The sequence below is a fragment of the Peromyscus californicus genome, unplaced genomic scaffold (assembly GCF_007827085.1).
Source record: "Peromyscus californicus insignis strain IS unplaced genomic scaffold, ASM782708v3 Scaffold_15__1_contigs__length_86483966, whole genome shotgun sequence".
Taxonomy (NCBI): Eukaryota; Metazoa; Chordata; class Mammalia; order Rodentia; family Cricetidae; genus Peromyscus; species Peromyscus californicus.
In genome coordinates, this window is record NW_026294447.1 from 68,327,997 (window position 1) to 68,355,785 (window position 27,789).

At 46.4% G+C, this 27,789-nt stretch overlaps 1 protein-coding gene and 1 long non-coding RNA gene across 5 annotated transcripts; one reads left to right on the plus strand and one right to left on the minus strand.

The window, feature by feature from the left end:
* On the minus strand, window positions 1-19,392 carry Cipc (CLOCK interacting pacemaker). 4 transcript variants are annotated; one of them, XM_052739213.1, is made up of 4 exons: window positions 19,272-19,392; window positions 12,672-12,857; window positions 6,229-6,398; window positions 1-3,773 (listed from the first exon to the last, which is right to left on the minus strand). In XM_052739213.1, exons 2-4 carry the CDS (start codon window positions 12,805-12,807, stop codon window positions 2,880-2,882), a joined length of 1,200 nt encoding a protein of 399 aa, XP_052595173.1. In that variant the 5' UTR covers window positions 12,808-12,857; window positions 19,272-19,392; the 3' UTR covers window positions 1-2,879. The 4 variants fall into 4 exon arrangements, with proteins under 4 accessions (XP_052595173.1, XP_052595170.1, XP_052595172.1 ...); XM_052739210.1 differs by lacking the exon at window positions 19,272-19,392 and adding an exon at window positions 18,957-19,071; XM_052739212.1 differs by lacking the exon at window positions 19,272-19,392 and adding an exon at window positions 18,853-18,873.
* On the plus strand, window positions 19,367-27,562 carry LOC128111061 (uncharacterized). The gene is made up of 2 exons (XR_008218453.1): window positions 19,367-19,481; window positions 25,374-27,562. It is a non-coding gene; the product is annotated as an uncharacterized LOC128111061 (long non-coding RNA).
* The last annotated feature ends 227 nt before the right edge of the window (window positions 27,563-27,789 follow it).

A 27,789-nucleotide genomic window follows, 5' to 3' on the forward strand; every position in this document is an offset into this window, starting at 1 on the left:
TAATTTTCAAGTAAGTGACTTTTATTTTTTTTCCTCTGACATTTCACAGTCAATTTCTATATAACTTCACACTGTCTTAAAAGAATTCACATTTGGTAAATAGTCTCTAACCTAAAGAGGTTGTGGCTGAAAAACCACTTAACTATATGTGCAAGAGTAACGTGTGTGCTGAAGGAATCATACTAGAGAAGAAGTCAGACAATACTATAATCAATAAAACAGTGTAGTAAATTACAAACGTTAAATCCTATAACCAATTCAATCAGGAACCTTTCCAAATGTGTTCCAGTATCGCCAATCCAACCTGACAAAGGTTCTCCTATGGGCTGGACTGAGCTAAACTTCTCACAGCCCTGCACAATGCTTCAGAAGGACTTAGAGCATGCACCACTAAGGCCATGGCTACTTACAGCTTTGGGCAACCAATGGAGATCTTTCCGGTCCACTCCAGGCTTCCTCCAAATGCTGGTCTAGCCTCTGACCTCAAAGGGTCGCTCCTTCTAAGATCTAGCTTCTCTGCTGGAGTCCATCTGCTTCCAGCTCCACCAGGAAGAGAGCCCTGTGCTAACAGCCTAGGGACTTGCAGCCAGGGCTCTAAGATCACGGAGGAGCAGTGACTGGGGGTGCTAACCCTCCCTGCCACTCAGCAGCGAAGATCTATGGTGGCTTTCATCATCTTTTATGGGGACAAGAAGGAAAATGAAAACCCGTATCTAGGAGGAAGAGTCCAAGAGGCTTACAGCTCCACTGAGGGCTTTTCCAATGGAGTACATTTGGTTCTCAGCAAGTGCTTCCAGCCTTCTGATGTTCGGTAAAACTTGTGGCTGGTGCCCAGGCTGCTCTGAATGCACCTGTCTCTACAGCATTCCTGCCAAACAGTGTGCCAAAAAAGGAAGCTTCCTAGTGGAGTGAGAGTGGAGCAGCTACGCTACCACACGGATTCAGGAAAGCATATCACAAGGAGCTGAGTCTGCCCAGGGACACTGGCTCTGATTTGGGGAACTCTTTCAGAAAGCAAACAGCAGGTAATAATTCTGTGTTGACCAGAGAGTAGAGAGATTTTACCAAGTTGATTATTTTTTCAACCAGTCATATCCAAATCATATGTCTTCATGAACACAGTAGGGTCAACCTGAGTCTTACAATTTTTAAACTATGTTAGAATTACAACCAACTCCCTAACAAATGTGACCCTAACTCTGGACCTAGTAAAGCCCCATGAACATTCTCTCTGCAGAAAGATGCTGGTCATGAAAGCAAGTTAATTTGTGAAAAACAAAGCTTTTCAGGAGGATGAAGACTGTAAACAAGCGGATACAATCCTTTTGAGTCTTTACTGTTTAGACTTTAGTTACCAGCACAGGGAAGCTAATAAGAATGTGTCTCACATTCTCCGTCCTAAGTCCAGCCTCTGAGAGGGACACCACACCTCGGCTCTCCTGCCACATCTAACACAAGACACAGGACCTCCACAGTGGCTCCCCATCACCACAGGGGATGGGTGAGAACTCAGATGTGAACAGGGAAGGATCCTTCCCGACTCCGTGGCCTTGTTCTAACCTCAGGGTTTTCTTTAATTCAAAAGTTCTAAGCACAGTCCCCTTCCCTCCTACAACAGCTGGGTGAGGTACAGACAAGAGACAGCAGAGGAAACTTAGGCCAGACTCTGAGGACCCACCAAAGCCATCTCAAGCTTTTGATTGTGTTAATGTTGATGGTGGCTTGTTTTTAATCTTTTTTTTTTTTTTTTTGGTTTGTCGAGACAGGGTTTCTCTGTGTAGCTTTGCACCTTTCCTGGAACTCACTTGGTAGTCCAGGATGGCCTCGAACTCACAGAGATCCACCTGGCTCTGCCTCCCGAGTGCTGGGATTAAAGGCATGCGCCACCACTGCCCCGGCTTGTTTTTAATCTTATATTCATTTATGTATCGTGCATGTGTGTGTGTGTGTGTGTGGATGTGTGTGCGTGTGTGCGTGTGCGCATGTGTGTACGTGTGTGCACAGGATGGACAAACCACAGTGTCTGTTCTCTCCTTCCACCGTGTGGGTTCAGGGATCGAATTCAGGTCATCTGGCTTGGCAGCAAGCACGTACTCACTGAGCCATCTTGCGGTCCTGTCTCAGGCTTTTTAGATATAAGACAGGTTGTGCTATTTCAAGCATGAATTAACAAAACTTTCCAGCTAGTGACAAAAAATGTTGGCTTCTCTGACCCTTTAATCAAAAAAGCAATTCATCAACTACAATTCCAGATGGTACTAAACCCAAGTCTATATTTTAAAAATCTGAAGTATTTGCCCACTTGTGTGAGATCTGGTGTGTGATCAGTGTGAGTCTGATGGCTCTGCCCTTTCTCCTTTAACTTTCAAGTGTAAGACACAAAGCCTGACGTGATGAAATGCTTGCACCCAGGCACAACCTGTGCCCAAAGCATTTCAGGTTTCGCCCAACTGGCATGATGCCCGGTAGAAGACAAACACAGTCTCTTATTTTTCTCTGTGACTAAGATACTTGAGGGAGGGCCAAGAAGGATCTTTAGGTCACCTACTCCTTGGTTTGACAAGTGTACACTCATCCATAGCACTGTACCTTGGATCATGGATAGTGAGTGGGAAGCTGGAAGAGACCCACACAGTCATCTTTCCTGCAGGCTAAGGAAAAGGGACTCACAGATACTCCAACTGGAGGTCCTCAGAGGAACATAAATGCACTTAACCTGTGCATAAACCACAGATTAAGACGGCAGCCAGGAGCTGGCACGTAGCTTTGTGAGTGAGTTTAGAAAGAAAAGCTCTTAAACAGGCTGTGGAAACCAAGTGTAGGTAGTAATAGCAAAAGAGTTAAAAGAACCACTCAAATAAATGAGAAACACCTCTGTGCTATATGTCTGGGTGATCAGACAATGCATCTAGGTCACTGCCTGAAGTACTGGACCCAGACGTTAGTGATGCCTGCAACTTGGCCCACGCCTGAGGTGCCCTGCTCCTGGTGGCCTCTATAAACATCCGGGTTTGCTCCTTCAGCTGGTCGAGCTCCACCTGGGTTGCTTGGTTTTGACGAATCAGCTCCTTGGTTTTCAAAGTGATTTCCAGCAAGCCGGACTTGTGGAGGACCACTAAGGTGTTCTGGAAGCGCCTGTGCTTGCTCTGCCTCTGCTCCGCACAGATGTCTGGGCTGCGGCAGAGCTGCTCGGCGGCCCACAGCGGTGAGCTGTAACTGGCCGACAGTGGCGAGAGCGGGGAGCTGCTCTCTAAGCCATGCAGAGTGCTGTCCGATGCACACACAGGACTGGCAGGCGAAGCAAAGGTCAGACTGGGAGCTTTAGCCACATGACTGCTGGACACAGGCTGAAGGGTCTGTGGACTCCCACCAGCCCCCAGGGAGGGCACTCCTTGCAGAGCCGAGTCCTCGGTGAGTTTGGAGCTGGGTGGGGCTGGGGTGGAAGGACTGGAAAGCACAGGGCCAGTCTTGGCTGGCTCGCTGGAAGACAGGCCTGGCCCCAGTCTCTCGGTGCAGATTTTCTTCGGTAGCCCACCTGCTCCTCTTTCTTCTGAGCTGAGGGAAAGGCTCCTTTTGCCTGGGTGGGGGGCTATTTTGGTGTAAGAGTTTAGAATGGGCAAGTAGTTTCTGGAGTCTGACTTTTTCTCACCAGTCTGGCACGGGCTGACGGGAGACGGCACCGGAGGATGAAGGACAAAGAGCTGGGGCTGTGCTGAGATCAGCTCAAAGGAGGGCCGGACAGTCCAGGACTGCAGCTGGGATGAACTGCTGCCCTGCAGACAAAGGAGAAGAGCAGCTGCATTCAGGACGGAGGAGTGCAGCCCCCAGCTTCCACCCCAGCAAAGCAGGCGGGCACTCAGCTACAACTGCTTCCGGTGCCGGGCTTCCCGCATGCACAGGGAGCCCTTGCTGAGAACTGGAAGAAGGGGCCTGAAATCCACTTATATCTGGTATCATACCATAAAACAAGAGAAAAACAAAACTAAAAACAAACACAAAAACGTTTTCCTAAGAGAAACTTGAGGAAATGTTTTAAATTCTGTCTCCGTGTGTACCTGTGCATGGGTAGGTGCACGTGAGTGCAGCTGGCCATGGTACCAGTGTCAGACCCCCTGCAGACGGAGTTACAGGTGGTGTGAGCAGTCCAATATGGGCGCTGGGACCAAACGTGGGTCCTCAGGAAGAATAAGTGTTCCTAACTACTGAGCTACCTCTCCAGCCCTGAACTATCTGTTTCTAATCAAGGCCATCACTCAGAAAGAGAAACTGGAGGTAGATGAAATAACAGCACAGTCACGGTACAACAGTGGCGACAGGAACAGAGAGTACAACTTCCTGGCCAGAGCCAGAGCTGCTAAGCTCAGGCTGGGCCTGGACTCAGCTGCTCGAGTGCTTGCCCAGCATGCCTGGAAGCCTTTACTGGACCCCATCATCGCATGAGACCTGGCATGGTGGCAGATACCTATCATCTTGGCATTCAGGAAGTACAAGCAGGAGCATCGAGAGATCAAATCCATCCTCAGCTACATGAGGATTTCAAGATCAGCCTGGGCTACTGGAGACCCTGTCTCAAAACCCCAAAACTAAACCAACCCCGGAAGAGGCTAGCTTGTCACTGAGCTTCCTAGCGCCTGACCAGACTAGCAGCCTGCCAGCTGTCCGTGTCCCTCTGCTGGAAAAGCCTCCTCACTCCTGCACATGGCTTGTTAACAAGGCCACAGAGCAACAAGAAAGGCAAAGAGGAGAGAGGGCCAGCCAGGAGGAGAGGCCCTCACAGGCAGGGCAGCACTAGCAGGCAGACAGCTCCCTGGGGCTGCATCCCATCTCTGTGCTCTTTCCTTTCAGTGAGGAGAACCGACATTCCTGCTGAGATGGATCTACCAAGCAAAATGTTCAAATGATTGTTCAGAATTCACCAGCGGCCCACCTTGCTGACCTCAGTGTGTGTTCTGCAGAAGTGACCAGGCAGTGTTCACACACGACACTAGTATCATGTCATAGCCATGTTCTTTTAACCTCTGGCTAAGATGGGAAGGCCAACACTAAAACTATATTTTCAATATACCTTGTCAATGCAAGAACTCTATTTTCAGAGTAAATTACTATAAGTTTAACTGTTGTTTGACTTAAATCACTTTTCCATTCCTTAAACTTCGCTATTAGAACTTAACCAAGTTTTTATGAATGAGTTCTCAGTCTCAAATCCTGTAAGCTAACTAATATCTGCAGGCACTGATGTTTCCTATCTAGATAATAACCACATAACGGACATGGTTCTGTGCTAGAGCCCAGTCCAGACTACTCACAGCTTTACAGTCGGCAGTGAGGACCCTGCTGCAGCTCTCAGCCCCAGAGCTGCCCTGTCATTAGCTGCGGCTCCAGCCTAGAAACGGCCTCTGCCACTGCAGCAAAGACGTCCTTCCTGCTCCGCTTGTTTGTCTGAACTCTGTCTTGGGCACAGTGTCGTCTTATGCATCCCAGGCTGCCCTCAGACTTGCAATCCTCCTGCCTCCGTGTCTCCAGGGCTGAGATGTACTACCATGCAGGCTTACAAATGTGTCTTATACTCCTAAATTCCCAAATCAATTCAAATTAAAGAAGAGGTTCCGAGGGCTGTGATGTAGTGCAATGGTGTGTGTTTGCCTAACATACATAGGCCTTGGCTTCAGTGCTCAGAACTAAAAAAGAAAAAAACCTTTTGGTTCTCCCCTAAACTCTGCCTTGAGTTAGAATGCACCGCTGAAGTGACTTTTTGGTTTGGTTCCATTATACATTACTACAGCAGGTCAAGGTCCCTTTGAAACTAGAAATACAAAGATAAAATAGTGAGAACATAAGTCCTGGCTCATGCATATACTTCTAATTTTTGTTTTTAGCTCGCGCTCTCCCCTCCCCACTCCCCCACCCCCTATCCCCACCCCCCATGTATACATCAGTAGAAGTATGTGTACATATGAGCTCAGGTGTCCTCAGGTCAGAGGAAGGCATGGTAGAGTATTTGCATAACACACATAAACACACACAATTTAAAAAATAAATCTTAAAGAAAAAAATTTAAAGCAGAAAACAAACAAATAAAACCAAACAGCATCAGTAGTTGAAAGGTAACATCCTCTCCCAGGTGGAAGGTCCACATCAGTGTGGCTCTAGTGTGTTTCTGAAATCTCTTCCTGCAAAGTGGAAATGTCTGCACTCTGTAAAGACTCTGGCCCCACTGGTCCTCCTCACCTGCTTGACCAGCACATTCTTCATGACCACCATGGGGGACAGTGCAGGGAAGGCACTGTTTGCAGCTTTGGAGCTTGGCCTCGGCCTGTCCTCTCGGCTCCAGCCCAAGGCACTCAGCATGTCCTCTGACTCCATCTGCTCTGCGGAGCTCAAGCATTCTGAGCTCCCATCTGGTGGGCAGAAAAATGGTCAGTTCACGTGGGCTCTAGGCTAACAGCTCATAACCCAGCCATGGACGCCCTAAAATAGAAAGGAACATCTTTGATGGGTGTTTCTGTGAGTTTTCTGAGGTGGAAATTTCACTGGCTATTCAAACCATCCCTCCTGCTGGGCTTGATTTTCTCCAAATCCTTAGGAGAGCCCCAATCAGTCAGGGTTCCTGTGAAAGCACTCATCCCCAGATCACATGAAGAAAAGAGCTTACTTTCATTTTATTTTATTATTTTCACAGCTTTGTTGTTGTTGTTACATTCTGCATGTGTGGGGACGGAGGGATGTGCGTGCCCGGCTGCACATGTGGAGGACAGAGGACAACCTGTGCGAGTCAGTTCTCTGCTACCAGGTTCTGAGCCTTAGTGAGAAGTGACTTTACCTGCAGAGCCCTCTCACCAGAGCTAGGTAATTACTTTCCAAATCTGTTGTTAAGAAGTGGGGAGAAAGTGTGATCCCAGGCAGAGTTAAGATCTTTAGAGACTCTAGAAACCACAAGATACAATCAAAGTAAAAAAACAAAGCCAATTAAAATCTATATCCATTAGAATGAAAAGCCTTGTCCTGAGTTTCTGATTGAGTGGTTAGTGCTAACTGTCTGGAGAATCTACACTAGAATCTACACTGGCCTATGAGACAAACCCCCAGGCATACCTGTGAAGGATTATTTAGATCAAGTTTAGCTCTCAGAATGTCAGTGAGGGATTGCCTCAATTAGCTTAATTGATGTGGAAAGACTCAGCTAGAGGCAGGACCACTCCCTGGGCAGGGATCCTCGTGTGTAGAGAAGGGAGTGAGCTGAGCACCCACGTTCCTTGCTCTCTTCTTCCTGACTGTGGGTAAGCTAAGAAACTGCCTCAAGTTCCCACTGCCTTGACTTCCCTGCCATGACGAACTTTCAACTGTGAGCTGAAATAAACGCTTTTCCCGTAAGCTGCTTTTGTCTTGAGTATTTACTTTATCACAAGATGAACCCACACAGTTTGTTGTCCCAACAAAGGGAAGAGGTGCCCAAACACTGAGGGACAGGGTGTCTGTGGTTGATATATTGTGCACCCCAATAAACTTATCTGGGGTCAGAGAACAGAACAATCACAATATTAAACATAGGTTTAGGCAGTAGTAGCACACGCCTTTAATCCTAGCACTCCAGAGGCAGAGATCGTCTGGATCTCTGTGAGTTCAAAGCCACATTGGAAACAGCCAGGCATGGTGACTCACGCCTTTAATCTCAGGAAGTGATGGCACGAAGCAGAAAGGTATATAAGGTGTGAGGACCAGGAACTAGCCTGGTTAAGCTTTTAGACTTTTAGCAGCAGTTCAGCTGAGATCCATTCGGATGAGGACACAGAGGTTTCCAGTTTGAGAAAACAGGATCGGCTGAGAAGTTGGCAAGGTGAGGTTAGCTGTGGCCTGTTCTGTTTCTCTGATCTTTCAGCGTTCACCCCAATACCTGGCTCCAGGTTTGTTTTTTTGTTTTGTTTTGTTTTGGTTGTTGTTGTTTTGTTTTTTGTTTTTTTGTTTTTTTGAGACAAGGTTTCTCTGTGTAGTTTTGGAGCCTGTCCTGGATCCCGCTCTGTAGACCAGGCTGGTCTCGAACTCACAGAGATCCACCTGGCTCTGCCTCCCGAGTGCTGGGATTAAAGGCGTGTATACCACCGCCCAATGGGTTTGTTTTTATTAATAAGACCTTCTAAGATTCGTGCTACAGGTATCAGTGAGACAAGGGCACATTTAACTCACTGGCCAAATTTGAGACAATGCAGGGAACAGAAATATGCGGTTAACGGACCAGCAGACTGAATTACTAAAGAATTCTACAAATCCAGGGTGATAAGTCAAAAAGGGACCAGAAGAAGGAAAATGCTTCTCAACCAAGAGGTTCAGTGACTGGGCAAAATGACAGCATTAGTAGATCACAACTTTTAAATCGCTAGGGTGGTAACCAGTTCAAGTGAGAGTGTCAATAGATGCTAAAACACTAGTCAAGAGTTTGCAGGAGGGGGCTAGGGAGATGGCTCAGTGGTTATTGCTGTGGGATGGTCTGTATGTCAAATTGCTCTGATTGGTCAATAAATAAAACACTGATTGGCCAGTAGCCAGGCAGGAAGTATAGGCGGGACTAACAGAGAGGAAAACAGAGAAAACAGGAAGGTGGAGGGAGTCACTGCCTGCCACAGCCATGACAAGCAGCATGTGAAGACTCTGGTAAGCCACAAGCCACGTGGCAAGGTATAGATTAATGGAAATGGATTAATTTAAGCTATAAGAACAGTTAGCAAGAAGCCTGCCACGGCCATACAGTTTGTAAGCAATGTAAGTCTCTGTGTTTACTTGGTCGGGTCTGAGCGGCTGTGGGACTGGCAGGTGAGAGAGATTTGTCCTGACTGTGGGCCAGGCAGGAAAACTCTAGCTACAGGTTATGAGCACTCTCTGCTGTTCTAAAGGTCCTGAGTTCAATTCTCAGCACCTACATGGCAACTCACAACTGCCTGACGCCCTCTTCTCTTCTGGTGTGCAGATGTATATGCTGACAAAGTACCCATATGAATGAATGAATAAATAAATCTTTAAAAAAAAAAAAAAAGGGGAGAGAGTTTGCAGGAAGGAAGATGGTATAGTGGTGCCTGCCTAAAATCCCAGCACTTGGAGGCTAAGTTACCCACACAAGCCAAAAACTCACTCTGTAACCCAGGCAATTGACCTTGTCATTCACCTGCCTCGGCCTTCCTAGAACCTAGGATTCTAGACATGTGCCACCAGGCCCAAATAAAAGATTATCTTTACAATAAAGAAATCTGGTACACAGTACCTTTTAACCAAGGCATCAGAGTATCATCAAAAATGAGAACAGGGGGGCTGGAGAGGTGGCTCAGCAGTTAAAAGCACTTACAGAGGACCCAGGTTCAGTTCCCAGTCCCCACTTCAGGTGACTAACAACCTCCCATAACTCCAATTCCAGGGGATCTGATGCCCTCTGCTGCCCCATAGGCACCTGCATGCAAGTAGTGCACGAACTCATGAAGACACATACATACAAATAAATGTATCTTTAAAAAAAGAAAAAAATGAGACTAACTTAAGAGTTTCCTTGTGTTTTGGAAAATATACAACATCAACAATGCAGTGTTCTAATGATTCCAAAAATGTGGAAGCTATAAAACTACAGTTCTGTCTTGTTCAAAGATGTCAGTGTCATAAAGGAAAGAAAAGATAGGAAAGCTATCCTGGATTAAATAATATTAAAAAGGCAGGCCATCTACATAGAATGCATGTTTCTCAATGGGATCCTTGATCCAAAAAAAAGACAATGGCAAATAGCTATAAGGACATTACTGGGACAATGGAAAAAATCCAAATAGATTGTAGTTAGAGAGAATATTCATTCATTTTTCTTTAGGTTTGAAATTTCTCAAAATAAATTTGGAAAAATAATTAAAATAGAAAATATTATCCATTTTGGACTTGCAAATTTTACTGAAGTCCTTCTCAGGCAGCCTTTTGGCTAAGATCAAGTAAGAATTTCATTATATCCAAGGTAACTGGAGTAATTCAGGCAGCGACCACGTCCCTGGAATCTAGCCCCAAGAGTGATCAGCATTCACTGGGACCACCTTCTGAAAGAGGATTGAGGGTGGTCATTTTTAATATCACTCTGTGTCCGAAATAGTGCAGTACTTATTAAAACAACTAGCCTGACAAAGACTTTAGAAGATGGAGCTAAATGGCAGTGGTCCTGGGAATTCTAAACAGAAGGACTGTGGGTAAAGTGTGTTTTCTTCTTGACTCCCACAAGCGTCTAAACTTTTACTATGAGCACACATTACCTTTATGATCCAGAAACAGATCAACAGCAAATGTGATATTCAAAGAGAAAAAAGCCCTTCAGTGGTTTCTAGACCTTTGGCCTTGTTTTATAGGCCCCACTTTCCAGACCCTTCCCCAGCCTCAGTACCAGAATCTCTAAGAGGGTCTAGGAATCTAAATCTTTAACAGATGTTTCTGATGGGTTTCATGGTGAGACAAGCCCAGTAAGGAAATTCATTAAGTGAAGGGATCCCAATTGCTACAGGCTGGCGCACCCTTCCCTGGACTGTCCTGGTCCTGGGCAGACACTAATTCCTCTGTTCTAATCCCCTGGGTCAGTGCTGTCCCTCTCTGAGTAATACTCTATTTATAATTGAGCTTCTCATTCAGCATGCCTACGAGATGAAAACGTACCAATCTAAGAAGGGGAGAGTCCTAGACTTCCTAACAGCAGCAATTCCCAGTGTAAGTGAGTAAATCAGTAACAGGCCTGGATTGTCTCTGGAGCCTGGGTAATACCTATAAATCTTTCCCTAGAAAAAGCTCCATTCCCAGGATAGTAAGCCCGACTCGCTGGCATCATCCTGAGACTCTCCTGGGACATTAATGTTGGCATTAATTCAATATTTAGAGTAGTTCAAGCCACTCCCCGCAGCCCTAGACATAAGAGCTTCAGCACGAAGTTAAGAGGCTGAGGGGGGGATGCAGTCAGCCCTTCTGGGGAAGACTCTGGACAGCTACCAATGAAAGCTGCTCTACTACCAGTCTTCTTATTTTTTAATAACTTATTTATTTTTATTTTATATGCACCGGTGTTTTGCCTGTATCTATGTCTGTGTGAGGGTATCCTAAAACTAGAGTTACAGACAGTTGTGAGCTGCCATGTGGGTGCTGGGAATTGAACCCCGGTCCTCTGGAAGGGGCAGCCAGTGCTCTTAACCACTGAGCCATCTCTTCAGCTTTTTTAAAATTTTTTTTAAAGATTGGTTTTTTGATCCCACATGTGGTGGTGGATGCCTTTAACCCTGGCACGTGGGAGGTGGAAGCAGGAGGATCACTGTGAGTTCAAAGCCAGCCTGGTCTACATAGTGAGATCCAGGACAGCCAGGGCTACATAGACAGGCCCTGTCTCAAATAATAATAATGATGATGACAATGATGATATGATAATAAATAAAAGATTTGGTTTGGGGGGGAGGGTGTTTGTTTGATTTTTATTTTTTGAGATAGGGCCTCATCATGTAGCCCTAACTGGATTGGAACTCACTATGTAGACCATACTGGCTTCAGACTCACAGAGATCCACCTGTCTCTGCCTCACAAGTCCTGGGATTAAAAGCATATCTACCATACATGCTCACGGATTTGTTTATCTTCTTTTATGTATATGTGTGTGCCTGTTTCTCTGTCTGTATATACATGTGCATGTACACGCAAGTGCCCTCATGCCCTCTGCAGAAGCAGCAAGTGCTCTTAACTGCTGAGCCATCCCTCCAGCCTCCTGTTCTACTTTCTTATGTCTAATGGAGTTTACAGTTGGCCCAGGTGGCTCACAGTCCAAACACAAAGTGTACAGTTATTAGGAAAAACTGTTAGGAGGGGACTTTTTTAAGTATAGCAAAATTACTTTCTAGGCAAGTGTTATCTTAACAAATGACAGTCACTTACCACATAAACACGGTTCAGCCAATGACAGACCACATTTGAGATGATGACTATATCATAGAGCCTAAGTATGTAATAGGCTATATCATCTAGGTTTATGAAAGTACACCCTAGTGTTCCTTAAGGACCAATTTCTCATTATATAATACATGACCACATTACTTTTAACTGACCTTCACACTGTTTCATGGCAACAAGATACAGTAGTATTTTTCTTTTTCCCTGCCATGAAAAAGGAGTTAATGCAACAGAATCCTGAGTATTTTTAAAAACACTTGTCTTTGAGACAGGATCTCATGTAATTCATATTGGCCTTGAACTCGTATGCAGCTAAGGATGACCTTGAACTTCTGACCCTCCTGTTTCTACTTTCCAGTGCTGGGATTACGGCCAGTTTTATGAGTACTGGGGATCCAACCCACGGCTTCCTGCATACGAGGCAAACAGTCCACAACTGAACTACATTTCCAGTCCATGTTCAAATATTTTTTCTAGTAACTACAGTTTGAAATGGAAGATTGAGAGTTTAAAGTCTAAATTGAAAAGGAAAATTACTTTTTCAGAACTAACCTATGGTGCCATAAGATACCAGAATCACCAACCACCACCCCTTGGTTTCAGAATTGCTATTTTGAAGAGCTCAGATAGTTATTTATCTTGTATATGAAAGCTTCTTGTGCTTCTTATACTAATGAGCTTCAGGGAGGAATGTTTCCATTCATATTATGGAGCAGAAGGCAGAAGAGGAAGATATTGTTAACCTGAAAAGCCGGAGTCCTTGTCTGAGTCGGCAGCCACCACACCGAGCGGCCGAGTGACTCTTTTATTCTCTGTGCCTCGGCCTGGCTTGGCAGAGAGTCTTCGAGGGCTCTCTCTGGATGGCATTTTCCTCTCCATGTTAGCGGGCTGGAAGCTGGGTCACAGACAGTCTTTGCATGTGGATTGCTCTATGAAAAACAACAAGGACGTAAGAAGTCATCACCTGGAGAGTGAACCAGGCGAGCCAAATGGTGAAGAAAGTGAGGGCAAAGACTGCCAGCCTCACCCACTTCAGCTACTCCGTCTCCGCAGTCTCAGCTGACCAAGCTTCAGGTTTACTACACAGAACAGTTCCATCCAAAGGAGGCTCCCCACCCCTTCTGTCCTCTAATTTCATTGCGAGTCAAGGCACACAAACCATGTTCAGTGGAAGCTTTGTGAACAGCTAACAAAGGGACATTTGATTAGCCTTTTTGGTAACCAAATAAACTTGCCCTCCTCCCTGAGGAGAAAAGAGGTAACAGCACCCAGCAAGGCGAGCTTTCCTAGCAGGATGGTGATATACTGCCACCACTCACAGTCCGGGGTGTCTCAAATAAACCTCTCAGTTCTCAAAATGAAGTACTGAGCATACACACATACTACTTCAAAAGACTTTTTTACATTTATTCTAGGTACTTTTGTGTACGTGTATACATTGGCATGAACACACATGTGCCATGACACATGTGTGGAGGTCAAAGGACAACTTGCAGGAATTGGTTCGGCCTCCACCTTGTGGGTCCTCAAACTCAGGTTGTCAGGCGGCAAGCACCTTTACCTGCTGAAGTATCTCACTGGCCTTCTATGCTACTTTTTAACATAAAACAATACAAACACACACACACACACACACACACACACACACACACACACACACACACAAAGGGGGCTAGAGAGATGGCTCAGCAGTTAAAAGCACTGGCTGCTCTTCCAGAGGACCTGGGTTCAATTCTCAGCACCCACATGGAAGCTCACAACTCTCTGTGACTCCAGTTCCAGAGGATCTGACACCTTCACACCAATTCTCATAAAATAAAAGTTAAACGAATTTTTTTTAAACCACAAAACTTTTACAGCCCTGAAGGTATAGGTCAGTGGTGGAATGCTTACTTAGTATAAGTTTGATCACAACAAAAGAGCAAAAACTTTTATGTATAAACATGTTTAAGAAGTGTTTATGGGGGGTGGGCTGGGAAGATGGCTCAGCAGTTAGGAGCAGTTTTGATTCCCAGCACCCACATGGTGGTTCACAACAACTCTAATCCTAGAGGATCCAATGCCCTGTGGGTACTAGGCACACAAGTGGTATGTATACAGACATACAAGCAAACAAAACACCCAGGACAGACAGGCCCTGCAACCGCACATGCTGGACAGACTGTGGATGTTAACTAAGGCGCAGCGGGAGTGGTGGCACACTCCAGAACTCAGGAGGCAAAGTCAGGGGGACCTCTTGGTCTATAGAGTGAGTTTTTGGCCAGCCAGGGCTACCTAGCCAGATCCTGTCTTTCAACAACAAAAACAAGAGACACTTTGGGGATAAAAAAAAATAGGGTGCCACCTAGGAAAACAGTAAAATAAATTTTAAAAGTGTAAGAGCTTATATTGCATAAGGATATACAACATTTATTGCTGTTAATGTTATTCTTGAGTTTCACAATATCCTCCTCAGTTGTAATTCATTTTGCAATGAAGCTCAGATGCATTACATTCAGTCACATGTCTACATAAAAAACATGTATCAATGCTCCTATAAACTGGGCATTGTGCTAGACTGAGGATACAGAGGGAAGAGCATAACTGTGTTAGTATCCTTCCTGCAGCTTGTGAGCTAGAGAGGAACAGACATTAACCAAGGATTCATACAGTTGATGATCATGTTGACAAGAGCTTTGAAAAAGTGAGGCTATGGTCTGTAGCACCAGGAAAAGTGCCATGAGGCTGGAATCTGGAGGCTGAGGAGTCAGCAGGCATTAGTGTGTTCAAAGACTACAGGTGAGCTGTTGCAATGTGTTCCAGGCCAACGTGAAGGCTGCAGGGAGAAAGAACTTGGCACACTCCGAAGGAAATGGCCAGGCTGGCCAGAGCAGATTGCAGGAGCAGAAGACCATGTACTGACAATGGGGTGGGGGTGAGGAGGGAGAGCAGACACCCAGGACAGACAGGCCCTGCAACCGCACATGCTGGACAGACTGTGGATGTTAACTAAGGCGCAGCGGGAGTGGTGGCACACTCCAGAACTCAGGAGGCAAAGTCAGGGGGACCTCTTGGTCTATAGAGTGAGTTTTTGGCCAGCCAGGGCTACCTAGCCAGATCCTGTCTTTCAACAACAAAAACAAGAGACACTTTGGGGATAAAAAAAAACAGGGTGCCACCTAGGAAAACAGTAATAATGAAACTGGGTAGGCATAAGCAAACCCAGAGATGCTTTACTTCACGATCCACTCAGGACTCCACGCACTTCGGCCAAGCAGCACTGTCCCTGGAATATCCTGAAGTCCCATACCTGAACATTTCTGGTAGTTCAGGACCTAGTGAACTAGAGGGAAGACTCATGGGAAATGAGACAGGAGACTCATGCTTTGGTGCACTCTTGAGTACCCCTTCCTCACATATGTACAGACCAGTGGTTCTCAACACGTGAGTCGTGACCCCTTTGGGGGTCAAATGGCCCTTTCACAGGTTTGCATATCAGATACCCTGTGTATCAGATATTTACGTTACGATTCATAACAGCAGCAAAATTAGAGTTATGAAGTAGCAACAAAAATAACTATGGTTGGAGGTTACCACAGCATGAGGAACTGTATTAAAGGGTCCCAGCACTGGGACAGCTGAGACCACTGTTCCAGACAACTGCAGTGGACTAAGGACACACACAGATCGGATGGGAGGAAACGCTCAACGCCATTCCAAGTAGAAGTCATCATGCCCCGCATACAACTCATTTAGGGAGGTTGATCAGCCCCACCCAGCTCAGGTCACATCACTCCCCCTCCACACAATGAGAAGAACGACACTGTCACAGGTAACAGAGCACTCTGCAAAGGCAATCCTGTTTAAAACGTAGACTAAAATGTAAAACTGTATATTAAAGCAGGAGCCTATGAAACTCAACAAATGCATAGAGTACAATTTTCCTAAAATAATACTGTTCCAAAGTGAACAGAGCCTTCTTTAAAATGAAACGAGATGTGGCTTCTGGATGGCATTCAGACTAAGGCAGGTCTGACCAGGCTGTTGATCCAGATTAGCAGGGCATGTCAGTTGCAACTAATTAAGAATCTGAGAAAACTTCACAATATCTTACTAAACATAGAGTATTTTACAGGCATTTTAGAGAAATTTAGAGAAAGCATCCCAACTTAGCCTTCTATGGTACTTGGACAAGACAATGAAAAGAGTTATCAAAATGTTAGTGCTGCCCGGCGGTGGTGGCACATGCCTTTAATCACAGCACTTGGGAGGTAGAGCCAGGCAGATCTCTGCGAGTTCGAGGCCAGCCTGGTCCACAGAGTGAGATCCAGGACAGGCACTAAAACTACACAGAGAAACCCTGTCTCGAAAAACCAAAAAAAAAAAAGTTAGTACTGTTGCTAAGTATCAAAATGTGAGTACTGTTACTAAAGCGCAGTCAGGGGAGCTATAGAAAAACACGTAGGAATTTACTCTGGTTCACAGAGAATTTACAGGATAATGTTGACTACAGAACCAAAATACTAAAACTTCGACAAATCTGTTAAATTCTAAAATTTGAGATCCTGGGGAATTGGTGGCAATTGGGAATAAAAATAACAAAACCCATACAACTGACTTTAGAATGGCCAAGTGTCTGCTTTGGATGCAAAAAACGTTTAAAAATATGAAAACCTCTCTTCTTGATAAAGTTCTGTTTAAACAGGAAAAAAGCCTTAACGTTCCAGCCGAGGAGGCCCATGTAGGAAGGTGCATGAGAGCTACACCCACCTCTCTTCTTTGGGAGGAAGTGGGCTGACACACACACACACAACACACCAGAGGAAACCCTAGGCAGAAAAACGGAGGGGGGGGGGGATTTCCCACTAGCACCCCTTAAGCCAAGAACCACACAAATAGCAAAACCTAAAAACTCAAGAAATCAAGAGGGTTTTATTTTCCCTCCTCGGTATTATTTTACAATAGAGTCAGATACAAGCATCTGAAAATGGGTGACATGGTCTTCACCTGCTCCCTCATCTCTCGGCTCCCCGAAGTCACTACCACTTTCTACACATCTCAGATTACCCTGCACTTCCCTCATTCTGCACGAGGACTTAACTAACACTCCCAAACAGGCAGAGCCAGCGACCCTAACTGGGCCTCATATGAATATACGGGTAACACACTATCCAAAAGGTTATCAAAGCGGGCAGTCTACAGTAAAATTCAAAATGGGAAGTGAGTCAACACAGAGGCTCATATAAACTGGTACAGGAAAACACTCTCGGAAGTACTCCGCAGCACCTGGTGCCTACTTCCATTTTTCACTCCTTACATTCGGGTCATTATTCATCTCTAGAAGCTCACAGTTGCTGGTTCTGTTTTTATTTTGTTTTCAATCTTTGCAACAGACTTGTAAGGTATTCAAGAGAATACCAAATTCTAACAAATCTCAGTCTGGCAGTCTCTGGAAGCCAAAGCAGTTTAGCAGTCACCAAAATACCTGAGTTCAGGTATTTTGACGGTTAAGGCTGCATTTCCAAACACATGATCTAACTTTCAGGTCTAGTCCAGTATACCCATTATTCTAAGATGGGACAAATATACCAACCAAATTAAAAGCTGGTGTGACCCACTATCTCTGGCGACCAAAGGGTTACAGGGAAAGGATCTGAAATGCAGCTTTTAGTGCTCTCCTTTTATAGCTACTTGGCGACATTCCTGAGAGCTCACGTTCCCTTTAAATGTCTCACGTGTACGACATGCGTGCGCAGAGGTGTGAGGTGAAGGCCCAAGCCAAGGCTCATATGGAATAAAGTGATAAGGTCATAGAAAGTAAAGCCTTTATCAGCCATAAAACCTTGAGTAACCCCAGTTACAAACGTATTAGTCCGTTTTCTCTGCAGCTGTTTCCTTCGGGTCCGCATGTTCAGAAATACCATTCCAGGAGAATGTGTATTGTAGTAGTGGAAAAACCGCACCTGCCTAAGTGTCCACTATTCATAGTCTCCTTCAACCTCCTTCCCATTCTCAAAACTGGCTGAAAAGGTCGTGTCCAAGATCCTGCCCTGTTCCACACGGTCACACCGTTTCCCATGACTCTCTCCATCCTTTAAAGGGGGGGGGGGGGGGCATGTGATTAGAGCACGTTCTCAGATCACTTTGAAAGGCGGGGGGCTCACACTAACAGTGCCCACCTACCCATTCGCACCAGCCCACAGGACATCTGCGCCAGGCAGCAGCATGCACACCCTCCAGGCATCAACTAGCCTGCCAACTCAACAGGGCAGAATTGGGCAGACCACAGGACTATGCTGTGACTGGCATACCACCAGTCTCCAGGGCAAATGCCCAGGCAATGCCTCCTGCCAGAACTTGGGCAATAAACAGAAGAGCTTGGCTCGGGCCTGGGTCCTGGGTCCAGATCAAAACTGCCCTACCCAGCCATTAACCACTGACTTCTTACTTGGCACTATCCACTTTCTTCCTCGCATCCCTATCCTTGGCACTACGCCTGGCTAGGGGGCCTAAAGTAGGGGACCGCGGGCCCCTGGAATAGACAGTGCACCTGTGTCTGGGCATAGCTGCTAAATGAAGGTGCTGGACACTCACCTGCCCTCACTCACTCGGTAAGCAGCCCTCATGCCCACCAACCAGTCCATTCCCAGACCCCTCTGCTCCTCCCGCAGGAGCCATGGTACCCAGGGCCAGGCCAGGGCACACGTGCCCTCAGGGACTCACACCACCGGCCCCTCACACAAGGCCCCATCCCTACACACCGTCTCTGCCTCACCCCAGATTCCCTTTCCCACGCGGGCCCGACCCTTGAAAGCAAACCAACCAAACAGAAGCCGGGGCTGGCGAGTCCCCCTGCTCCCAATATTTGGCGACCCCCGTCCCCCCCAAAGTCCTGCTTCCCCTTTGTGTCCACTTTGCTCTCCTTCCTCATCCACCTGCTCCCACCTGCTTTCTCGGTGATCCCAGTCCCAACCTGCCAGTGTCGCCATCCCAGTCGCCCCCCCCCCCGCCTCCCGTGCCCGGAGCCAAGCGAGCCCTGCCTCGCTCACCTAGGGCCAGGGTCGCCGCTCCACGACCAGCCCGGCGGGTCAGCTGGCGCATGCGCGAGCCGGGCCCCACGACTCCATGACAACCTGGTATTCGCCGGGTCTCTTTAGCGATCCCCCCCCCCCCCGCCCCCGGCCTCCCGCCCCTTGCTCCTCCCCCTCGCCTCCGCCGCGGCTTCCGCCGGTCACGTGACCCGGCTCCACGGAACCAGCACCATGGAGACTGCGCGCTGTGCTCCTAGAAGGGCACTTGGAGACCCGCCCTCTTTCCCCCCCCACCCCCACCCCACCCCGCTTCCGCTCTCTACGCCGGAAGACCTGCAGGTCGCCGCTCTCTCCGCAGCGGTGGTCCTCTCTATGGTCGGCGCCTGCGGCTCCGCCGCCATCTTGCCTGGCTCCTGGAGCTATTGTGTGGAGAGCAAGCCCTTGGGACTGGATTGTGAAGGCAGGGGTTAGTTAGTGGCTTGCAGCCACCTGGCGAGAGTCGGGATTCGTTCGGGGATCCTGACGGGAAGCTGCTCTCGGGGTGTGAGTGTCCCCCGCCCCCCCCGGACGCCGTTAGGGGTGGGGACCGGAACTGGTCGCGCCCGGCCTGGGGTGGCTGCGGCGCCCAGCGTGGGAGGACTCGCGCGGGCTGGCAGCCGGGCGCGGTGTCTCCCTGCGGCTCGCTCACGTTTTTGCCACGCCTGTCGCCTGGCTCGCTTTCCCCGTCAACCCTCCAGTCCGTGCACGAGGACCAGACGCAATCAGTATTTTAGTGGGGGTGATTTCATGCCGTTTGATGTCTGGCTCGCTTTGCCCCCCGGCAGGGGGAGATGTCAGCTTTTACAGACGACGTCCCCTGCCTGGCCCTGGGAAACGGCCGCTCCAACACCATGAAGGGCAAGGGGAGCACAAAATGAGGATAATCCCCAAGAGGAGTGCTTCACAACTAAAAAGTTGAAAGTTGGAAGCTGGTTCTGGAGCTGCCCTCGTTTGTCCAACCCAGTACTCCAGGAAGTGCTGTTAAAATTAAATAAAATGAGGCTATTACGGCTTCAGCCGCATTAGCGGCGTTACAAGAGCTCAGGGACCACATGCAGCTTAATGGCTGCTTTACTGGACAGCGAAGATTATCGCATGTTCTTGGCACCGCCGATAGTTAAATTGGACCTTGCGGATCTAGATGGCGAATAGTTCTGCACTGGTAATCCAAGCAATTTAAAGGTCATAGTTAATCACATTATTCATCCAGACACAGATAATGCTAATGTATTAGTGAGTATGAATGTACTTATTAGCATAAGCCCTCCCAACAAGTAATAGTTGAATGCCTACACCTAAGGCTGTTGTTTGGGAAATGGAGGAAACGAAAATGATGGTTAACCATTATCAAATCATTAACAGTCCTTAGCTTTACTTGCATTTTCTCAGGACGCCTCAACAATTGTATGGCGTAGGTGCTGTTATCCTTTGTTTATAAACCAGGGAACTGAAGTTTGTGCCCTGTAAGCCTGAGCTTAACAGGGAAGACATCCGGCCCCCAACTAAAACGATCTTTGCCTTCAAACACCTTAAAGATCAAACACATGAAATCGAAAATGGTCCAATAACCAACATGAGAGAATGTAAGTGCCAAAAAAAAAAAAAGTGAGCAAATCAATAAAAGCAAAGGAGGAAAAATTACTCAGCTTGAGTCATTGTTGAAAGAGGAAGAAACCAGGTAAAGCCTTAAGCACAGATAAAAGTCGATGTACAGTAATGGAGGTGGGATAGTGCATACAGGCAGAAAAGAATTAAGTGTGCAGAACCACGAGGAATGACTTTGTCTTGGACCTCAAACTGGGAAAGAGCCGGGCGGTGGTGGCGCACACCTTTAATCCCAGCACTCGGGAGGCAGAGCCAGGCGGAACTCTGTGAGTTCAAGGCCAGCCTAGTAGTCTCCAAAGCGAGTTCCAGGAAAGGCACAAAGCTACACAGAGAAACTCTGTCTCGAAAAACCAAAAAAAAAAAAAAAAAAAGGGAAAGAAAGTCGGATTCCCCTTACATATTAGCAGACAGCCATTCTGTATTAACTACTTGAATTTCAAACTAAAATCAGTGGTATTTATAGATATAGATTTATGATTATTTTACCCTATGATTCTATATGAAGAAGTCCTTGGAAGTAGATAATATTGTTAGGTAGCCAAATCATTAATTTTTTTTCTTCCTTTATTGATTTCCCAGGGTTGTAAATTGGCCCCTGGATGGATAGTTTCCTGGGGCCTGAGACCTTTAATCAGTGTTCTAAGATTCTTGGTTGGGCTGTGTGGAGGCCCAAAATTACTCAGGGGCAGAGAATCTGAGCTTGCTTTACCCTTCAGGGCTGCATAAGGGAATGATTTGACCATGGGCGTGGTTACAGGTGTTTGGAAGGGTCTGCACTTGGCTGTATCTAGCAAGGGGAAGGTCTTTTGCCTTGCCTCTTGGCATTGTTATAAAAAGCCCTTTTGAATAAAGTTCTGGGCCTGTGGATTTTGATCCAGGTCCTCCCGAAACTGTCCTGTGTTTCTGTCTTTCTTCTCATCTCTGTCTATCATTCTACCTAATATTTCTTTTCCCTCTCTCCTCAAAGAGTACCCAGGGAAAAGTGGGGACAGTTCCCCCACAGCCAAGGTCCCTGCAATGAAGAGTAGATTTTGAAGCATGATTCTTCTGGTTTTCAGGTCTTAGCAATTTGAATCATCCCCAGTACCGCTGGAGGCTCAATACTTAGTTTACCAACACCATTTCCAGCAGGGGGAGACATGGTACCTTAAATGCTGAGCTAGAATTTGGGACTAGATTTCCCCCTGTAAGCAGGGCTGGGTAAGAAACAGCAACTCTTTCCAGTCTACGTCAATAAATTATTATCACCTGTCCATATGAGGATTTGGCTTTCTAGTTCCATGTAACATAACATAAAGAGTTAGCCATGTATGTCTGTATGTACGTGTGTGAGATATTTTTAAACTTTCAATTCTTTTATTTATTCAATCTTGTATTTATGTGTAGCTCTGGCTGGCCTGGTACTCACTTAGTAACCCAGGCTGACCTTGCTTTAAATTTACAGTGGCTCTCCTGCCTCCGTCTCCTGAATGTTGGAATTACAGATGTGAGCTACTACACCTGGTATGCTTTCAAATATTTATAAATAATAATCATTTTTTCCAGGCTTGGTGGTACATTCCTGCAATCCTAGCTACTTGAGAGGCTGAGGCAGAAGGGTGACTTGAGGCCAAGAGTTCAAAGCTACTAGAGATAGGGGATGGGGAAAGATCCCAGTGCTTAATAAATACATAATTGATACATAAACTTGAATATAAAATTACAGTTTTTTAGAATCATTTTAAAAATACTAGTGTAATGTGAATCAAGGAAAGTATCCAAAATATCCAGTTTCAAACCCCAGCTTCTCTTAGTATCATTTTATAAAAGAAAGGGCATTTTGATATCCCATATACATAGAATAGGTATAATCTCACAATTTAAAAAAAATGGATAACTTCAAATTGGGCGTGGTGGTGCACTCCTTTAATCCCAGCACTCAGGAGGCAGAGGCAGATGGATTTCTGTGAGTTCGAGACTAACCTGGTCTACAGAGTGAGTTCCAGGACAGCCAGGACTACACAGAGAAACCCCGTCTCAGAAAACCAGAGTCATGCCAGACTTTTCACATCGTCAGTTCTCCAGTTTTTACCAAGGACCAATAAAAGCATAAGGGCTGGATCGGTTCCTGGACCAGCATTTGGGAGGCAGTGGTTTCATTTCTCTGAACATCCCTTGGCCATCTGTAGCATCCTCTAGTCTTAATCAGTACCTAGTATCTTTGATGCTGGCCAATTCATAGAGCTTCCAAAGAGGATTTGATGGTGTGGTGGATACATGTGTGCACTGGAGGGCCAGAGGCATGCTGAGAGAAGAGGCAGCTATTCAGCATGGACAGGCAAGAGAGACCATGGTCTCACACAGACAGAGCTATGTACAGGTCAGAAATAAAAGGATGCAGGTGCAGACCTCCTTCCTCCCAGCAGCCAGGTTACTTCTTGACCAGTGTTCATAGTGGGAATCTGGAAAAGCAGGATCATGAGAAAGACTGTGTTTAGGTACAGTCAGGATACTAACATTCAGACACAGTTTTGAGTCTGTGGGGCAGGAAATTCCTCCCAAACAGCTAGCTTGCTTTCTCTCTCCTTGCTTGCACCTTAAACTCCTTTCACATTTAAATACTCAGCCTCTAGTACATAGAACATTCAGGGCTAGCCCGGGTTACATGAGACCCTGCAGAGAGAAACAGAGAAATGAGGGGGCATGAAGACTCTGTTTTTGTTTTTCCAGAGCTGAGGACTGAACACAGGGCCTTGCGCTTGCTAGGCAAGTGCTCTGCCACTGAGCTAAATCCCCAACCACTCTCCAGACTCTGTTCCACACTTGTAATTCTGGAAAAGAATCACCAAAGCCCCAGTATTCTTGTCTTTCTGAATCATTTGTGGAGTTTTTTTCCATACTGATCATTTGCTCAAGAATGTCTTTGAGGAGCTGGAGAGATGGCTCAGAGATTAAAAGCACTGGCTGCTCTTCCAGAGGACCCTGGTTCAATTCCCAGTGCCCATATGTCAGCTCAAACAGCTGTAACTCCAGTCCCAGAGGATCTGATGCCATCCTCTGGCCTCCACAGACACTACATGCCCACCATGCTCAGGCATACATGCAGGCAGAACACTCAGACATTATTTTTTTAATCTAAAAAAAATGCCTCCTTAAATTTTATTTAGCTAACGGCTGATGGTATTTGGAGTCTATAAAGAATATCAGTAGAGAGGACATGTGTAGTGTCTGTGTGACAGACCAAAACATTCCTAAACACTGTATACCACACTCCTGGAGGAGGTAGACTGAATCTGTGAAGGTGTCACTCAAAAGGTTGGCCAGTTGGGTCTGTTTAAAGCAGTGTCATTACTGGGACACTTAGATTCATTGAACCTGCTCCATCCTTACCCTGTATCTTAAAAGATTAGGAGACTAAAGGGCTGGGTAGATAGCTCAGTTAGAAAAGTATTTGACATGAAAGTACGATGCTCCAGCATCCAAATAAGAAGCCAGGCATAAGTGTGCCCTGTGGTCTCAGCACGGACAATGTCTTAGTTACTGTTCTATTACTGTGAAGACACCATCACCAAGGGAACATGTAGAAGAAAACATGTAAATGGAGGCTTGCTTACAGAGGACTAGTCCATGATCATCATGGTAGGGAGCATGGCAGCAGGCAGGCAGACAGGCATGGCACTGGAGTAGTAGCTGAGCACTCACATCCTGAATTGCAGACTGGCAGAGAGAGTGAGACTGGGCCTGATGTGGGCTTTTGAAACCTTAAGCCCACCCCAGTGACACACCTCCTCCAAGGCCACACCTCCTAATCCTTCCTAAACAGTTCCACCAACTGGGAATCAAATAGATGAACCTATGGGGGCCATTCTCAATCAAACCACCCCAGAGGAGGTGGAGACAAAGTGGATGACTGGGGCTTCTGGCCAGCTAGGCTAGTTCCAGCTCCCAGGGAGAACTTGTCACAGAAGTTGAGGTGGATGGCTCCTGAGGATCAACACTCAAGGTTGTCCTCAGGCTTCCATTTGCACACACATACATGCACACGCGCACACGCACACACACAAGTTCACATACGCCAACAAAAAAGAACTAGGAGACTGAAATTGGTAAATGGAATTACGTTTATTTATAGTGTGACCAAACTCTTGGTTTCTCTCCACTTCCTCCACTTCCTCTGTAGCAGGTTTCCAACTCTATGGGAAAGATGAAATAAGTCAGGAAATGTGCACATGTGAAGCTCTCAGAGACCTGTGTGATGTCTTCCTGGGAAGCAAGTTCCTCAATGGACTGGTGCCAGGACTTCGCCTTCCCTCCCCCCAGCACGGGATTCCTGGGGAAATTTTAAAGATCTGGAGGCCATTGTTTCAATAGCCTGATAGCCAAAGGAAGGGCCTCTCCTTTGACTGTCTCCTCCCCGCCACAGCTGTGACAGCCACAACAGGCTGGACTAGTAGCTGCCTGATGTTAAAATGAAGTCTTGCCTAGTTATTCACAGGCTACCTGAATGGTTTACCTCAGTCCAGAACTTGCTTCTCTGGGGCTGATTGCCTAATCTAGGAGCCCAAGATCTCAAAAGGAAGGCTGAAAAGCAAGCAATCAGTTTCCAAAGACTCAAATACGATAGACTGGATGGCTTTTTTTTTTTTTTTAATTTGGGAGGGGGCAACCTTTTGAAAATTTGAATGAAAGAGTCAGTCCTCCTAATTTAAATTCAAATTCTCTTTTCCTTGCTTAACGTCAAAGAAGATTTGAGACATGATAGAGCATTCATCCTCCAATGCTTTATCATGCTTTTATCACACTGTTTTGCAGACAGTGACGGTGTCGAGACCTGTGTCGGAGAGGATTCTTCACAAGGCCACCCGTTTGTCTATGAAATCATACACCTTGGAAATCACAACAAACAAAGGCATCACTAAGAGGTCTTTTCTACAGGCGTGAAAAGTGTGGGCTGCTCACCCAGAACTTGGGTCTCTTTGTAGTTTAGTGTCCCTTTTAGGACTTAAAAAGCTGCTTTTATCCGGCGAAGCCACATCCATTGGAGCCAGGGGACAGTCTCCGGAAGCCCTCCTTGAAGTGACAGCCGTCCACATGCAGAACTGCAGGGCTTTTGGTCTGCCGCTTTGTGGTCAGGGATAACAGGATCACCCACAGGATCTGCCCACAGGGTGAATCCAGAAAGCTCGCTGCAATGCCCTCTACTAATAGTTTAATGAAATCCCCCCTGCAACGACTTGTGACAGGGCACAGGGATTTTCTCCAGTGTCACCACACTTCAGCGGGAGAGATTGTGTCATCCCGGGGCAGGTGTTCTTAGCTGTCCTTTACCTGTTGTCTCCTCATGTCACATACAGCCAAGAAAGCAGATGACAGGCTCATCTCTATTACTCGGGGAATTACCGAGTGGTTGCCTAGCAACTCCCACAGAGCAATCAACACGGTCTCTGTTGTGGTATGTAGAGTGGTTGGCTTTCCTCTGAAGAACATTTGCATATTTCTCTGGGGTCTCTGGAAAAAAATAGGTGTGTCTCCCCAGCACTGACGCTCCTCAGATGGTCTTTTGTCTTGCCTTTCCCCAGTATTCATTCTACGGTAGTTCACTACCACAGTAAATGACAATTATTTGCTCTGATTATTAATACAGCAAATGCTTCAGTTCAATTCCATTCAGTAAGTGCTTTCTATGTTCTCCATAGCACTCTACACACCATAAAGAATTACAAGGGTGAACAGTGTGGCCCCTGTTCTTAGCCAACATGAAATTTGGTGTAGATAGGTGGGCAGCACGGCTCAATGGTAGAGCATTTACCCAACACATACAAAACCCAGGGCATGGTCCCCAGCCTGGGATGGGGAGAGGGAGAGAGTGGAATAATGAATGTAATTGCTTACATCTTTGATATGTATAGAAATTACTTGTTTACATGTGTGAAACAACTGTGTATATGTGAGATAAAGGTATTTTTATTTAGGATAATTCCTTTGTGTTTGATCAAAGGATTTTTTTTTTTTTTTGCTTTTATAGACTCCTGCCTTTCTAACTTACAGCAGCAATCAGTTCAAAAAGCTGTAATCAGTTCAAAATCACTTTTAAGACCCAGCTCCTATTGGAATCTAAATAATTAGCAGCTCTTAAAAGGCTCTTGCAGAGATGTGTCGCTGCCGATGTCTGATAGGATGGCGCAGCCCAGCCCCAGCCTGTACTGCAGTCTTTCGGGATAATTGCTGCGGTGATGTTCACAGCCTGCACCTCTATTTTACACATTCTAGTTTAAAGAAGCCTCTTCCTTACCCTTCTTTGTCTGCTTTGGAGCAACGTGACTGCCTCTCTCCACTTAAGGAAGGCCTTTGGTCCTTTCTAACGCAGACCAATAGGGAAGGGTGGAGGGAGGGCTGTATGTCATCGTCAAGGGGGTGACCCAAGAGTCCCCCATCAGCATCCGTAAGCGCATCCATGGACTGGATGTCAGGAGCCATGCCCTTTGGACACCCAGAGGGATCCCAAAATCTGCCATGGATGAGATGGGGACCCTAAATGTGTACATGGATACCATGCTCAAAAGACTGTCTGGGCCAAAGGAGTAAGCAATGACCCAGACTGTATCTGTGTGTTTTTCTGGAAAATATGATGAGGGTTTACAAAGCAAGTCTACCGACGGGCAGTGCAAAGGTAAGTAACTGCTTAGTATCAGGGTTAGAAAAAGACCCTGAGGCTGGAGAGATGGCTAAGAGGTTAGGAACACTTACTGATCTTGCAGAGGACCTGGGTTCACTTCCCAGCACCCACATCTCTCTCAAAAACAAAAACAAAAACAAAAAACAGTGGTAATGGCTCTTGCTGCCTAGGCTGACAACCTGAGTTCTGTCCCCAGGACTAATCCCAGGACACACATGGTGAAAGCAGAAAATCAGATCCCGAAAGCTGTCCTTTGACCTCCACACTTATGCTATGGGATGTTTCTGCCCATCCCCGAATACAAATAAATGAAATTGAAAAAATTTTTTTTGTTGTTTTTGTTTTTGTTTTTTTCGAGACAGGGTTTCTCTATGTCATTTTGGTGCCTGTCCTAAATCTCACTCTGTAGACCAGGCTGGCCTCGAACTCACAGAGATCCGCCTGGCTCTGCCTCCCGATTGCTGGGATTATAGGTGTGTGCTGCCGCCACCACCCGGCGAAAAAAAATTTTTTTACTCTTTCCTTTTGCGGCCATCGCTGGATCGTAGCCGC

Bases quoted from the DNA above. Each gene is read 5' to 3' on its own strand.
- Cipc (XM_052739213.1), bottom strand. From the start codon at position 12,807: ATGGAGAGGAAAATGCCATCCAGAGAGAGCCCTCGAAGACTCTCTGCC. The intron at 6,399-12,671 runs GTTAACAATATC...TCTGCCCACCAG, and splicing joins CAAGGACTCCGGCTTTTCAG to ATGGGAGCTCAGAATGCTTG. The intron at 3,774-6,228 runs GTGAGGAGGACC...CTTTGTCTGCAG, and splicing joins AGAATGTGCTGGTCAAGCAG to GGCAGCAGTTCATCCCAGCT.